The following is a 12,462-nucleotide window of genomic DNA, read 5'->3' as shown; positions in this document are numbered from 1 at the left end:
CCAAAACATATTCAATTTACCCTAAAAAGACTTAAGTAGAAAACAAAATTTGGCCCACAGTGTAAAAACCTAACATAGCATAATAGGAGATTCTGAGTTGGAATCCTTGCAATTAAAACCTCCAAAGGTACATTGCTGGTTGATAGAAATCCACAAGAGAGGAGTGTTGAATATTATATGAATTTGCTATATCCTAACAGGTTGAGCTTTTGGGAACAACAGTACAATAACAACTTTTGACAAAACCAAACAAAAAATATCAAAGAAATCTTTTCTCTGAAGCACAAACCTTTTACTTTTCTGGTGAACCATCCAGAATGATGACACATGGTCATTGGAATAAAGATTCAAAACAAGAATGGGGTCCTGCCAGAACAACCATAGTTATTAAACTCACAATGGTATGTAGATATAATAAGCATGTTACTTATATTTAGACAGAGCTAGTACCTTCTCCAGGACCCAACCACCCTGGACAAACAACGTAAGATACAAAGGTTTCTGAATGTCTGCTGAATATACATGTACACCCCCACGTGAAGAGATAATACCATGTTGTCGTACGACGCATTTTCCGTCTCGTGTTCTTTCCCAGATTGTAAATTCAGCCGGACAGGGAAGGCGATTTTCCAACTTCATAGGAGAATGGACAGATATTCTCCAGTCATAAACAGGTGCATTCAGTTCAGTATGAAGTGCCGAGGCATCCGCCCCGACACTAAGCCAAAACTGTTTGTTTACGGTACTAGTACAACACAAAAGTATATCCTTCTTCTCCAGCTGATTCAACTTGAAAGTAACATTTGGCATCTTATTTTCCTGCTTTGAAGTATATTGTCTAGAAAGTGAAACCTGATCTATAACAGTCAGGTCCTTTCCATACGTATAACCAGTACCCACTGCCTCGAGAGAACCCCATGAATATGGAGGCTGAGGTTGATCAACAGAAGGACATATTTGTAAGCACTGGTCAGAATCACTAGATGTACTTCTCCAAGGCAAAATAAAAGAACTCCCAGGATTTATGCTATCACTTCTTCCAAGAGAGGAATCACGACCTTGAATTCGAGATGCATGACATACTGAAATTTTCAACTTAACATCGGTCTCATTTACAACTGTTGCAAGACCCCTGAAAATTGCATGCTTCTTGCCATTTTTCATAACAACTTCCAAAGCCATGAAACCATTCTGTAATGATTTTGGGACAACTGACAATGGAAGCAATGAGCGAATGTTCTGCCAAACACCATCTGGGCCAAGTCCGACAGAGAAACCTATGTCTCTATCGGTTGCATTTTCGGCCTCCAAATCTCTTTGAAAACTTGGAGTTGTTTTCCTCTCAAAATAAGAAGTTGAAACCAGAAGGCATCCACATTCGTCCATGTCTTCAGTACTGTTATGTTGAGCCTTTAAAGCACAACATCAAAGAAGCATGAAAAAGAAGTCAATTCCTAACTGCATGTGCACAACCAATGACACCAATCAATGCATAAATAAGGTGAAACATGCTCACCCTGCCTCTTAGTGGATGTGATACCATGTTCTGAACATCATGACCTTGATGGAACACCCTAATTGAAGCTATTTTCCTCAACATATTTGCACCTTGCCCAACAGAAAATGAGAGGGCACCCACAACTTCACCTGTATCATTGTATTGAGACCATAATAAATGCATGAGAAACTTGCCTCTAGATGATTATTATTCAGTAAGAAGTTGCAAAGAAAGCAGGATAAATAATTATTAACATGTAATATCATATCCTTCTGCGTGAAAAGGCCCGAAAGATCCAACCAAAAAATATAAAGAAAAACAGAAATGATTCACAAGAATCATGATACATTTGTAAGGTACACCGTACATCTGGTTAATAAATGAACTGGAAAAAGAAAGCAGTAGTACAAAGTGAAGCTCGGATTTGGGAAAAACAATTCTGAAAAACACATTCAGAGCAGCAACAGATAGGCTATCAGATGTGACCATAAACATACAAAATGGTATATGTAGTAGCTGTGGGAAAAGATATTCTATATACTGAATATTTCAATCCCCTCTTGAATACAAGGTTTACTAATTCTAGATAAACATGTGAATCAACCACCTAAGTGCACGAATAAAAAAATGCGAATGCAAGTTCAAAACAAGAAAGAATGCATAATTCAGGGAAGATTGCCAATAGAACGTACCCTTTCCTGCTTTTGCTGCAAGGTTTGTCACCTCTACTTCCAGTTTTGCTGGGCCCTGCAACACTTGCACACTCAAGGTTGGAGACTTAAAGAATAAAAGAGTGGGAGGAAAGAGTAAAAAACAGCACAAACTATGTCAGATACCTTCCGAGGAACTTCAAATATGAAAAGTTCATTCCATTCCGCTGTGCCTTCATTCAAGTTATTGAAATTTGAAACTGCAGGCTTAACACATTTTGTCCTTGCACTTTGAGGAAAAAGTTTTTGCTGATCTGTTGGTTGACTATCAACAACAAGGCGCAAAGCACAGAAGAAGTTGTGGCTATTACCATCATCTTCAATAGGTAAACCCTGCAAACAAAGAATCAACCTTATCTCCTGAACGTAGGAAACAAAATGATAAAACATTGAAGGTAAGAAAAAAATAAATTTAACCAGTAACCTTGGCTTCGTGGATCTGTATAGCAACATAATAGCGTGCTTCCTTAGATTCGTCTACAACGTTGAACCTATCAGAAAACCTTGGAGGCGGCACCCATATAGAAATGTAGTCACCATGATGTAACCGGTCCACTCTGTGTGCATTTTCCTCAACTCTTTTCACATAGATCTCACACCCAAGTTTATTCTCTACTACTACAGTCTGAAAGTCATCTTCATCCAATGCAGATAAAGTCTGGTCCTCTCCTTGTCCACATAGACCACGAGATTCCTGCAAAGACACAATTTGGTATTCAAAGTATTGTTACCACCCCCCCCCCCCCCCCAAAAAAAAAAAAACCCTCCCACCCACATCCCCATCCCCCCATCACAAAGAATAGAAAATACAGGACGCATAGATACACAACAAATCAACCCGAGGTATTACCTCATTTATCTTCATTGCTTTCTGTTCAAGTTCAAATTGTCTTCTCCAAGAAAGAACACTCCCAATAAAAGTTTCAAGGTTTGCAGCACTGACATTTAAATTAAGGATACTGGTGGCCGCAATTCGCAGTGTCTTCCCATATTTTGATGGCGAGTGCACATGAGTATCATAAGTTTCAAACCTGGAAAAAGTCAACAAAAATAATTCCTGAGTAAAAAAAATTTTAATTGAACTCAAAATCAGATAGAAAGAGCAAATATAATACTTGAATATTCCATCAAAAGGCTCCACAAGTGGTTCCCACGCTTCTAATTGAGTATTGAAGGTTGATGCAGCAATTGAGGAAATCAGTACTGCATTCATAGCCTCCAGTCGACCATGTGTTGCAAGCTTGATATTGGTGATTGTCGTGTCAAATAGTGGTGTCATCTGAAAAATCGAAATATAACCAATATCAGTATGAAAATGAAAACCATCTTTACATCAGTTTCCAGACTTAGAAATGTGTTTATAAGACATACCATTCCACATAAGCTGTCTAGAACAGTTAAAGAGAAGCATCTCAGCTTCACCTCTGCAGTTATATTTTCCCTAGTCTTTGGCTTCATGGAATCACCAATAGCATAAGCCAATCTGCTTGACGGTTTTTTCAGATCATCCCGTGCAAGAAAAGTGGAGGCCTGCAGAAACAGAAGAGCGCCTCACAATTATGTAAAAACTTGTTCAGTTATGACACAACAAACACATCACATAAAATAAAAATAAAAACTTCATATGAAAGGCGAAAGTTACTGTACTCTTATAATTTTACCAAACTTCAGGCATGGCAGCTGCATACTTACATGACAGATTTAGACTTACATATAAAAAAATATTCATCTAACAAGCTGGCTTCTTTCTGTAATTTTTTTTTTTTTTTTTTTTGATAGAAAGAAATAACAGGACATTTGATCACAATGCAGGGGCAGTGGAATTTTTGAGGCCAGAATCAATATTTAGCTTCTTGAAGAACTTTGTGACCAAGAAGTCTAGGAAACTTCTTTTAGTGTCATTCAACATGATTAGGTGCTGGTTTTGAGCTGAATGTAACTTAATTTCTTGTATGGGCTGTGGCCACCAGTTATGTTTAGGTTAGATCTTTAGTTTATGTCTCAAATCCCTTCCCAGGCCCCCACTCCCTCCACACACAAAATTAAATAAACTGAATAAAGAAAGATTGAAACCCAACCTGATTTTCAACTCTCCAAATGCTCCAACATTGAGATCCCTTGGAAGTCGAAGATCTTGAAATTGGCGCCTCAAGAATATTAGCTTGGTTAACAAGATCCATCCTAGGGCAACAAATTGTATCAACACATGGGGCTTCATTCGTCCTGGAGACTATGCATCCAAGAGATGCATAACCAGGTGGAGCAACTGGGTACCAAAAGAATACTTCATCAAAACCCTTCCCTACAACATGGGCAACTTTAGTAAATTGTACAGGTTTCGCAGATACTTCAGGATCATCAGCCTTAAAAATTATGCCCACAGCTGGAGGTTCTAAGCTGAAAGAAAGAAGAACACATGCTGGTTAACAAAACTTACAATAACAACAAAAATTCAACTGACTAAACCTGATAAAGAAAACACAAAGATAAAATTTCTAACCCTTCGGTTATGCAATCACCCAATATGGCATAGCCGCGACGTGTGATGGGCCGCCATACTGAGACTGGTCGGCGGACGTCACTACCCTTGTCCCACCAGATTCTCTCAAAGTTGGGGGTCGACATAAAACAATTAATTGCCTTTGAAATTGATCTGACTATATCCCATCCAGAAGAATTTCCAGTCTGGTTTCTGGTTTGCTGACTTGCATAGTTATTATCAACAGCCAAATTTGAGGCGGATTCTATAGGAGAAGACTGATGCCGATTCCAATTCCAAAGAAGAAGATGATTGAGGTTACAACAATTGTCTTCAGAAGGGCATTCAATAGAAGAATGGGCATGAAATGATCCAAGAACATTCTCCATGCGCCAGATGCTAAATCCAGATGCAAATTGAGGATTTGATAGAGAAGAAAATAAGCATTCTGAATATGTTGTTGATGTAACAAGATCAGAACGTATGCAATAAACAATATGATTAGGTGGCTGCTCTTTCCCTATATTTGCTATACAACCCAATGTTGTGTATCCGGGTGGTGCTACGGGCATCCAAAGAGAACAATCACTACCAACATCAGAATCACCCCCACCAAATCCTTGAATAGCAGAGAACAAGCCTATGAGATTAAAACCAATTGGTTTACGCACACGCCCATATGCATTACTCACTGCCATTACTGCCTGTGAAGGAGGAACTGGCCTGAAGACATCACAAGAAACCAAAAATAATTAGATATAGCATCTAAACACACTGTCACACAAAACAGAACTACTTGAACGAACAAGGAGAGTATCTTCCCCAAATAGATCAACAATAAAGAAAGTAAACGAAATACAATGAGCTGTACCCAAACCATCCATATATTATTAATTAGGTCATCTACCTTATGTTCCTTTAATTCCAGACAGCTAGATTAAAATAATACAAATCATGCTTACATGGGAACGAGCAAATGTAAATTGCTTTCATGCAATAAAATTTATGCCAGCACTCAATTTTTTTGTTATTAAACAAGCTTCATTGAAACTCATCAAGAGTACTAATTTCTCATGATAAAGGAGCATTAGCACATGGCTGGGAAGTTTCTACCTAATGGCAACCTACAACTACAGATTTTTCTTCTTCTCAAGATTTAAGTGAATAAGCTCAAAAAGTACATGTGATGGAAACGAAGTCCACCTTTACAACCATGATGCATACAAACAAGATCACCAGATTAACTCATACTCATAGTTATGATATTCACATTGCCTTCCTTTTTAATTTATTACTACTTGGGAACTCATCTGCATAAATTACAATTATAAAGGACAACAATATGCAGCACAGGGCCAAATTCCTTGATGACTCTTCTTGTAAAATAGGACCTTTTATTTTCATCTCTGTTGCTGTGGAATGCTTGTCAAGAGATTGTAATTTCCATTTCATTAAGAAATTATTGTGTCCTCAAAAAGATATTCCATTTAATTCTACCTTGATGTCACACAGTCTCCCAGTATAACATAATTTGAAGGTGCTCGAGGCCTCCAAAAGGTAAGGTTGTAAGAGGATCCATTTTCTGCATAAATACACAAAAATGTCAAGTATTTGATGACTGACATGAAAACCATTCTGATGAAAAGAAATAGTGCAATTAAGATATCAAACTTCACCAGAGAAGTTATGAGAAATACCTTTTGGGGACACCCAAATTCGATCAAAATTGGTACATCCAGCCAACGGCATAGAATTTCCGAATTGCAATGCTGATGTTGCCTGGCTTTGCAAATTAAGTATAAGAGACACAACACTCAGTGAAAGATGGAAGCAAACATCGGTTGATAACAAAGACATATTTGTTTTGTCCTTCACAGAAGTGTAACCCCCTGATATATCCACTGGATCAAGAACAATAAGACCAGAACCAGCCTCAACTGTAAGATCTTTCACCAGGGCTCGAACCCAGGTATCATTTTCTTTGGATGCATACCTGTATTAACAGGTTATGTAGATCAATCAGTGTAAATTCTTTGTACGTAATTCTTCCTTAAAATACTTTAAGAAGTATAATAAGTGTTAAAAGTTCACATATGCCAAAGCTTTCAAAGTAACTTCTATTGCGCCCCTAACTTTTCCCTCGAAAAAGTGAAAAGGTGAAAAAGTATGTGAAAAATAAATATCTCTTACATGAAGCTAAAATCCAACTTTGCACGGAGAAGCTTTTCACCATATGAATCATCCAGAGAAGACTTTGAAGAATCATAGAAGGTAAACTCAGGAGAAACTACCTAAAAGCCAAAATAAGTAATCCACAAACGAACAGAACATCAAAATCAATTAACTGCACAAAAGTTTATCAGCATAATATAAGCAAATAAAAATTAAAAAAAATAAAATAAAATATATATATATATATATATATGCTAGAGATAATGATCCCATTATAACTAATAAGTACTTAAGTAGTAACTTGTGGAAGCACTGCACAGCATACAGATTACCACAAAATAATCTACCAATGATTTCTATCAGTTTATCAATTTCAATGTAAGCGGTGCCATGAATTACTTTGTAAAACAGTTATGTTGATAATAAATTACTTACCTGCGCTTCAAAACTGAAACTTGGGATCATATTTGGATCACTTTCAGAATCTGAAGAAATGTTGGAGGTGTCTGACGATTTATGCAAGTCTTCTAAACGCTTCTTGTCATCATCAGATGAGTAACTGTCCAGCAACGTGATGTCCACACCATCCTCTGAAGATACTGAGTAGCTGCTATCATTACTCAAATGTGTATACTTCCTCAAAATAGAACCATTCTGATGTATTAACAGGAAAGTGTCAATCAATAGTTGGAACACATGTCAATTACTGAGGGATGAGAAAAACAAACTAAAAATAAAATAAGTAAAACAAAACAACACGTATGGTCACATATAAAAATTTGATGCACTTTTTTTCTATCTTTTCCTGACTACACTGTGAAATGCTCTTTGTACCTCTATATAGTCCTTTTTTCTGGTTTCTGAATCCTAAACCTATGTTTTGTGAAGTTTTTCGGAAAACATTTTCTCCACACCAATTACACACCTTCTAAATAGTACTGAAATCTTATGCATATTTTGATGCCTGCATTAAAAACAACTGAAGAAAAAAAAACGTCAACTATTTGTCGCAGATGAAAGGATGGATCTGTACCTCAATTTTGACATTCATGAATCGCAACCTCTTTCCATGTCCAATTATAATAATGGGCCGAGGCCTAGTTGAATGGAGTTCTTTTGCGTCCATTTCCGCACTCAAATAGATGGTCTTTCCACATCCATCATATGTATATTCATCAATGTGCAAAAAATCTGCTACTAACTGTCTACTTGGAGACAAGTGCACCACATCTTCTGTCTGTTTGTAAATAGGTCCAGAGAATACTATGCTACAGTTTTTACCAATGGGATCATTCGTAGGATCCATCACTTCCTCTCTACCAGTTATTGTTCGTAATGCAGGCACAAAAAACTCACCCACAGCCAAAAGGAAATCAGCTACAACAAGAACTCGAGGTTGCTGAACCCTAACCACAAATGATTGGGAAGATTTGCGCCATCTATAGTCCATCAAGAACATTGTTGATATTGGTAAATCCACATGAGAAAATCCAGCATCAGAGTCTGTTCTTCTAAAGCTCCCCTTATTCAAGGAAAAGGGCAAACTTCCAGAAGAAACTTGTTTGGAATCATCAGTGGATGATCCAAGCATTAGGCGCATTTCAGGTTTTGTATCGGGCCGAATGTCAACAACAGAAAATTTCGGAATGGTTATGTAGAGATCTATCTCTGACAATGAAGTCATCCGATATGATAACCAAAGACCTTCGATCTGTTAAACAGAAACAAATTACATAAGATTCTGTTTTTATTTTTTCTATGAAACAAGTAGATAAGATGATAACCAAGCGATCAGAAGTCATACAATGTCAAAAAACAACAAACAACTCTGTGTTTGAAATCTTAACACCAAGATGAAAGTTGAAATCTCAGAGAGTTAAAACAGGACTTAAGTACACACAATTCAAAACGAACCCTACTTAAATGTGATTGATGCAAATACTCACAGCAATTTGTGCGAAAGGAGACTCCGCATGAATGCCATTATACAATTCCAACAGGGCATGATCAATCACAACTGCCACTATGGTAACAGTTTTTGATAGTAGGAGTTGACTGTTCATGTTGACCTTATCAGCCAGCAGTCTCATTGTATCCTTTGAATCAGATTTACCACCACGGAAACTAGGGGGAAGCTTTGGCTCTTCGCATAAGTTCATGTATGCACAGTCCAGAATGACTTTATATTCTTTGTCAGACATGACACTGTGCAATAATCCAACCTGGTAGAAGACAATCAAAGGGTACGAATCAGCAGAAAAATATGACACTGCATGATAATGGAATAAAATCCAATTAACTAAAAGCCTGAAGAGCATCGATTCAAGACCAATTTGAAATTCAGGAAAGCAAAACTCATTCAACTATGGAGCCATATAAAAAGGGGAAAAAATACTTGAACAATAAAAATAAAATAAAGCTGAATAAGCAAACACCCAAACTATTCACGCACACCCAATATAACCAAACCATGTATAGGCCACATGTAGAAGCAAAGGCAAAAAATAGTTAAGGGGTTCAAGATTTGAATACAGAACACACAAGATCACAATCAGAGGAAACAAAACTTTGATTTCTTGTCCACAAATGTTTCACTTTTTGGAGGGTATAAATAAAGTTAACAATTTGTATGCATAAATATATACTAGCATATGCCCCACACTTTGTGTGTGAAATAATTTTTATTTTTATTTTAAAATGGGAAGGAGAAAGGGAGAAAAAAGGAAAGTGGATTGGATAGAGAAGTTTTCTTTTTTATATTTTATTTTTCAAAATTAGAGGATTTTAGGATTGCCCTTGGGTTAGGCTTTAAAAAAAAACTGTAAAATTTAGTTTGTGTGAATTTACTTTACTGCCCATGATTCTCTTTTTGTGGTAGAAGATAAAATTGTCTTTTTACCCTCTTTTGGTTGACAAAGAGGTTTTATTAATGTAGTTTAGATATATTATATATATATATATATATATATATATATAATTACTGTCCCTTCTATTGCGGAATACCTTGTAGGTCCCGCCCAACGATCATCCTTGCAAAAGGTTAGAGAAATCCGAAACCACTAAGACATCTCATTGTAGCCAAGAAGATAGAATACATTATTTCAAGGGAACATTAAATGACAACCATTTAATCAAGTGGTTGAATGGTTTCGGATTTGAGTGATATTTTGCAACCATGATATTTGAGAGAAAACCTAAAATTAGATGGTTTGGATCATTGAAATACAAGGTGAGGCATCCCTCAATAGAAACATCACTCTATAGAAACATATATGTAGGGAATCATACAAAGTTAAAACATGTGATCACAACAATGGAGCAAATGGAGGATGAATAAGTTTTTTTTTTCTTTTTCAAAGGAGGATGAATAAGTTAGATCACCATATATTGAGTACTAATTCTAAAAAAGTAAAGGATAGGTCCAAAACACTCAGCAATTCCCAAGTATGTTCGCCATTTGAAACAATATTATGACCCCATGCACTTAATATCATCTTGTACTGTATCAACTAACAATCAATACAGGATGAACTCCCCCACAAGATCATCCACCACATGTATTAACTATCCACCCCACCCCTCCCCACCCCCCCCCCCCCCCCCCCCAACCAAAAACCATTGTAATGCCTGCTAAAGATGTGTTATCTGCCACCACCATAAGGATAAATTCAATAAAATTTTACATCTCACACACAATAGTTACCTTCACTTCAAGAGAAATTGTTGGAACTTTCTTGAAGACATCCCTCAAACTTCTCCTCACATAAGCATCAAGTCCTTTGCCTTCTCGTATCATTGATTTGCCCAAGCAACCGTCAATTCCTACAGACATGTTGATCCCCATAATCTGAAATTTTATGTCAGAGTAAAAATTAGTTCAGTAATTTCAGTCATCATGTCCAAGAAAAAGAAAAAAAAAAAAATCACCTACCTCAGCATGAAGGACATCAATACGGACGGCTGAAGGATCTTTCTCAGGGGAACCATACCAACTAAGTTCATTTGTGACTTTTAGCTGTCCCAGATCAAGTTGAATGAAACTGCAATTGGATCAAATATAGAGACAAATGTCAATCTTAAGTACTGCTATAACAAATGTATTTAACTTTGAAAATACAAGATCCAGACATAAAGCAACCAAATCTTGAGCAGCACCACCAGTATGACCAAAAATTAAGCAGTCTTCAGTAACACCAGAACCATGCCCCTCCAATTAATGAAAACTATTCATCTGCCAACTATTTGAAACTTGAACCAGATAGCCATTTTCAAAAAATTTATATAAACTCTTTACTGGAAATTCCCATGCAGTTCTCAACTTCTTCATCAAACAGCAACCCAACTATCTAATTAACCCAAATATGTGCATTATATAGTAAAAACAGAATCCAAATTCACGCACTCTTTGCTTCTTGAATTCCTTGGAACAAGGATTATTGGAGTATCAAGTGACAGGTCCAGCTTCAATGCTGTAGCTCCATCAATCTCATATTTCTGAATCAGCCACTCAAAGCCTCCAACTTTGTCAACAAGTTTGATTGCCTCTTCGGTATGTGGGGTGGCAAGTTCCATAAAGTACACTGTTATCTGCATTAGCATGTCCAAAAAAATACATGATACTTCAAAGATGGAATATCGTTAATTACAAAATAAAGAACAAATATACATAAAACCCGAAAATATAAACTTCAAGCATTTAGATTACACACATTAACACATCCATGTGAATGTTGTATTCAAATGATTGAGAGCAACGCCAAACATACCTCCTGAACAAACCTATAGAGGAAAATGATGCGGACAGCAGAAAGTCGGCAACACAAACTGTAATCATATCCTTCATAGTCATCATCTTCAGCACTATAAGAGTTAAATTTGAACTGCAAAACAAATAAAAAGATGAAATTTTCATAACAAAATAAATATCACAGTAAAAAAAAATCATGTCTGCAATGCAATAGCTGATAATTGATGTTATTTGTACCTTGATAAGGGATTCAACACCTGGATTACGTATATCACAAAGCCAATCCCAACAGTGATCTGCTCCAAGAGACATATCACGAAGTCTAAAATTTCCTAGGGTGCCTTCAATGGAAAGAGAACTCGGGTGGACCTTAACAAACAAACAACTCAAGTCAGTAATATAGTTATTTGATATCTAAAATATCAAGTCTGAAACTACACACAGTAGTAAATTTCAACCAACACATCGAAATAATTGTTAATCACAATATTCCCATCACCTTGAGATCCAGCAGGAAACTTTCTTGCACAAGCATCGCAAACGAAGAGCCATCCTCTTTGTTGAGAAACACAGTCACATTGTCAACATTCATGCTTAAATAAAATACTACACGACCTTTACCATAACCCAGCAACCCCTTGACACGCCCATTTTCTTCAGTCTTTTCTTTGTTCATAAAATGTTTATCATCTGGAACCTTAGTCATGCCTGCACTACCTTCTGCGTCATACACAGAGCTTAAATCCAGGCCAAAATCAATCAAAGCAACAAGAGTGGGTCTGTTGCAAAAGAACTCCAATTTTGACATGCGGAGATTCATCTGAAGAAAAAAAAAGATCAGTACAAAGCATTAGCA

General features: G+C 36.7%; 1 protein-coding gene across 1 annotated transcript in view; it reads right to left on the bottom strand.

The window, feature by feature from the left end:
• Window positions 1-12,462, bottom strand: part of LOC137730929 (uncharacterized) — a 32,445-nt gene that overhangs the window by 6,687 nt on the left and 13,296 nt on the right. The window contains exons 27-49 of the mRNA XM_068469940.1: window positions 12,106-12,426; window positions 11,844-11,975; window positions 11,626-11,739; window positions 11,262-11,446; window positions 10,791-10,899; window positions 10,563-10,706; window positions 8,806-9,081; window positions 7,893-8,570; window positions 7,295-7,513; window positions 6,878-6,978; window positions 6,385-6,680; window positions 6,185-6,269; window positions 4,709-5,410; window positions 4,287-4,605; window positions 3,580-3,738; window positions 3,324-3,487; window positions 3,059-3,239; window positions 2,633-2,902; window positions 2,335-2,541; window positions 2,191-2,245; window positions 1,517-1,647; window positions 451-1,410; window positions 290-366 (exon numbers count right to left, since the gene is read on the bottom strand). Coding sequence (XP_068326041.1) covers window positions 290-366; window positions 451-1,410; window positions 1,517-1,647; window positions 2,191-2,245; window positions 2,335-2,541; window positions 2,633-2,902; window positions 3,059-3,239; window positions 3,324-3,487; window positions 3,580-3,738; window positions 4,287-4,605; window positions 4,709-5,410; window positions 6,185-6,269; window positions 6,385-6,680; window positions 6,878-6,978; window positions 7,295-7,513; window positions 7,893-8,570; window positions 8,806-9,081; window positions 10,563-10,706; window positions 10,791-10,899; window positions 11,262-11,446; window positions 11,626-11,739; window positions 11,844-11,975; window positions 12,106-12,426 — 5,885 coding nt within the window. The remainder of the gene's footprint in view (window positions 1-289; window positions 367-450; window positions 1,411-1,516; window positions 1,648-2,190; window positions 2,246-2,334; window positions 2,542-2,632; window positions 2,903-3,058; window positions 3,240-3,323; window positions 3,488-3,579; window positions 3,739-4,286; window positions 4,606-4,708; window positions 5,411-6,184; window positions 6,270-6,384; window positions 6,681-6,877; window positions 6,979-7,294; window positions 7,514-7,892; window positions 8,571-8,805; window positions 9,082-10,562; window positions 10,707-10,790; window positions 10,900-11,261; window positions 11,447-11,625; window positions 11,740-11,843; window positions 11,976-12,105; window positions 12,427-12,462) is intronic.

This window comes from Pyrus communis, chromosome 4 (assembly GCF_963583255.1).
Source record: "Pyrus communis chromosome 4, drPyrComm1.1, whole genome shotgun sequence".
NCBI classification, from domain to species: Eukaryota; Viridiplantae; Streptophyta; class Magnoliopsida; order Rosales; family Rosaceae; genus Pyrus; species Pyrus communis.
The sequence above is the reverse complement of the archived record's forward strand: the minus strand, read 5'-3'. Positions and strand labels throughout refer to the sequence as shown.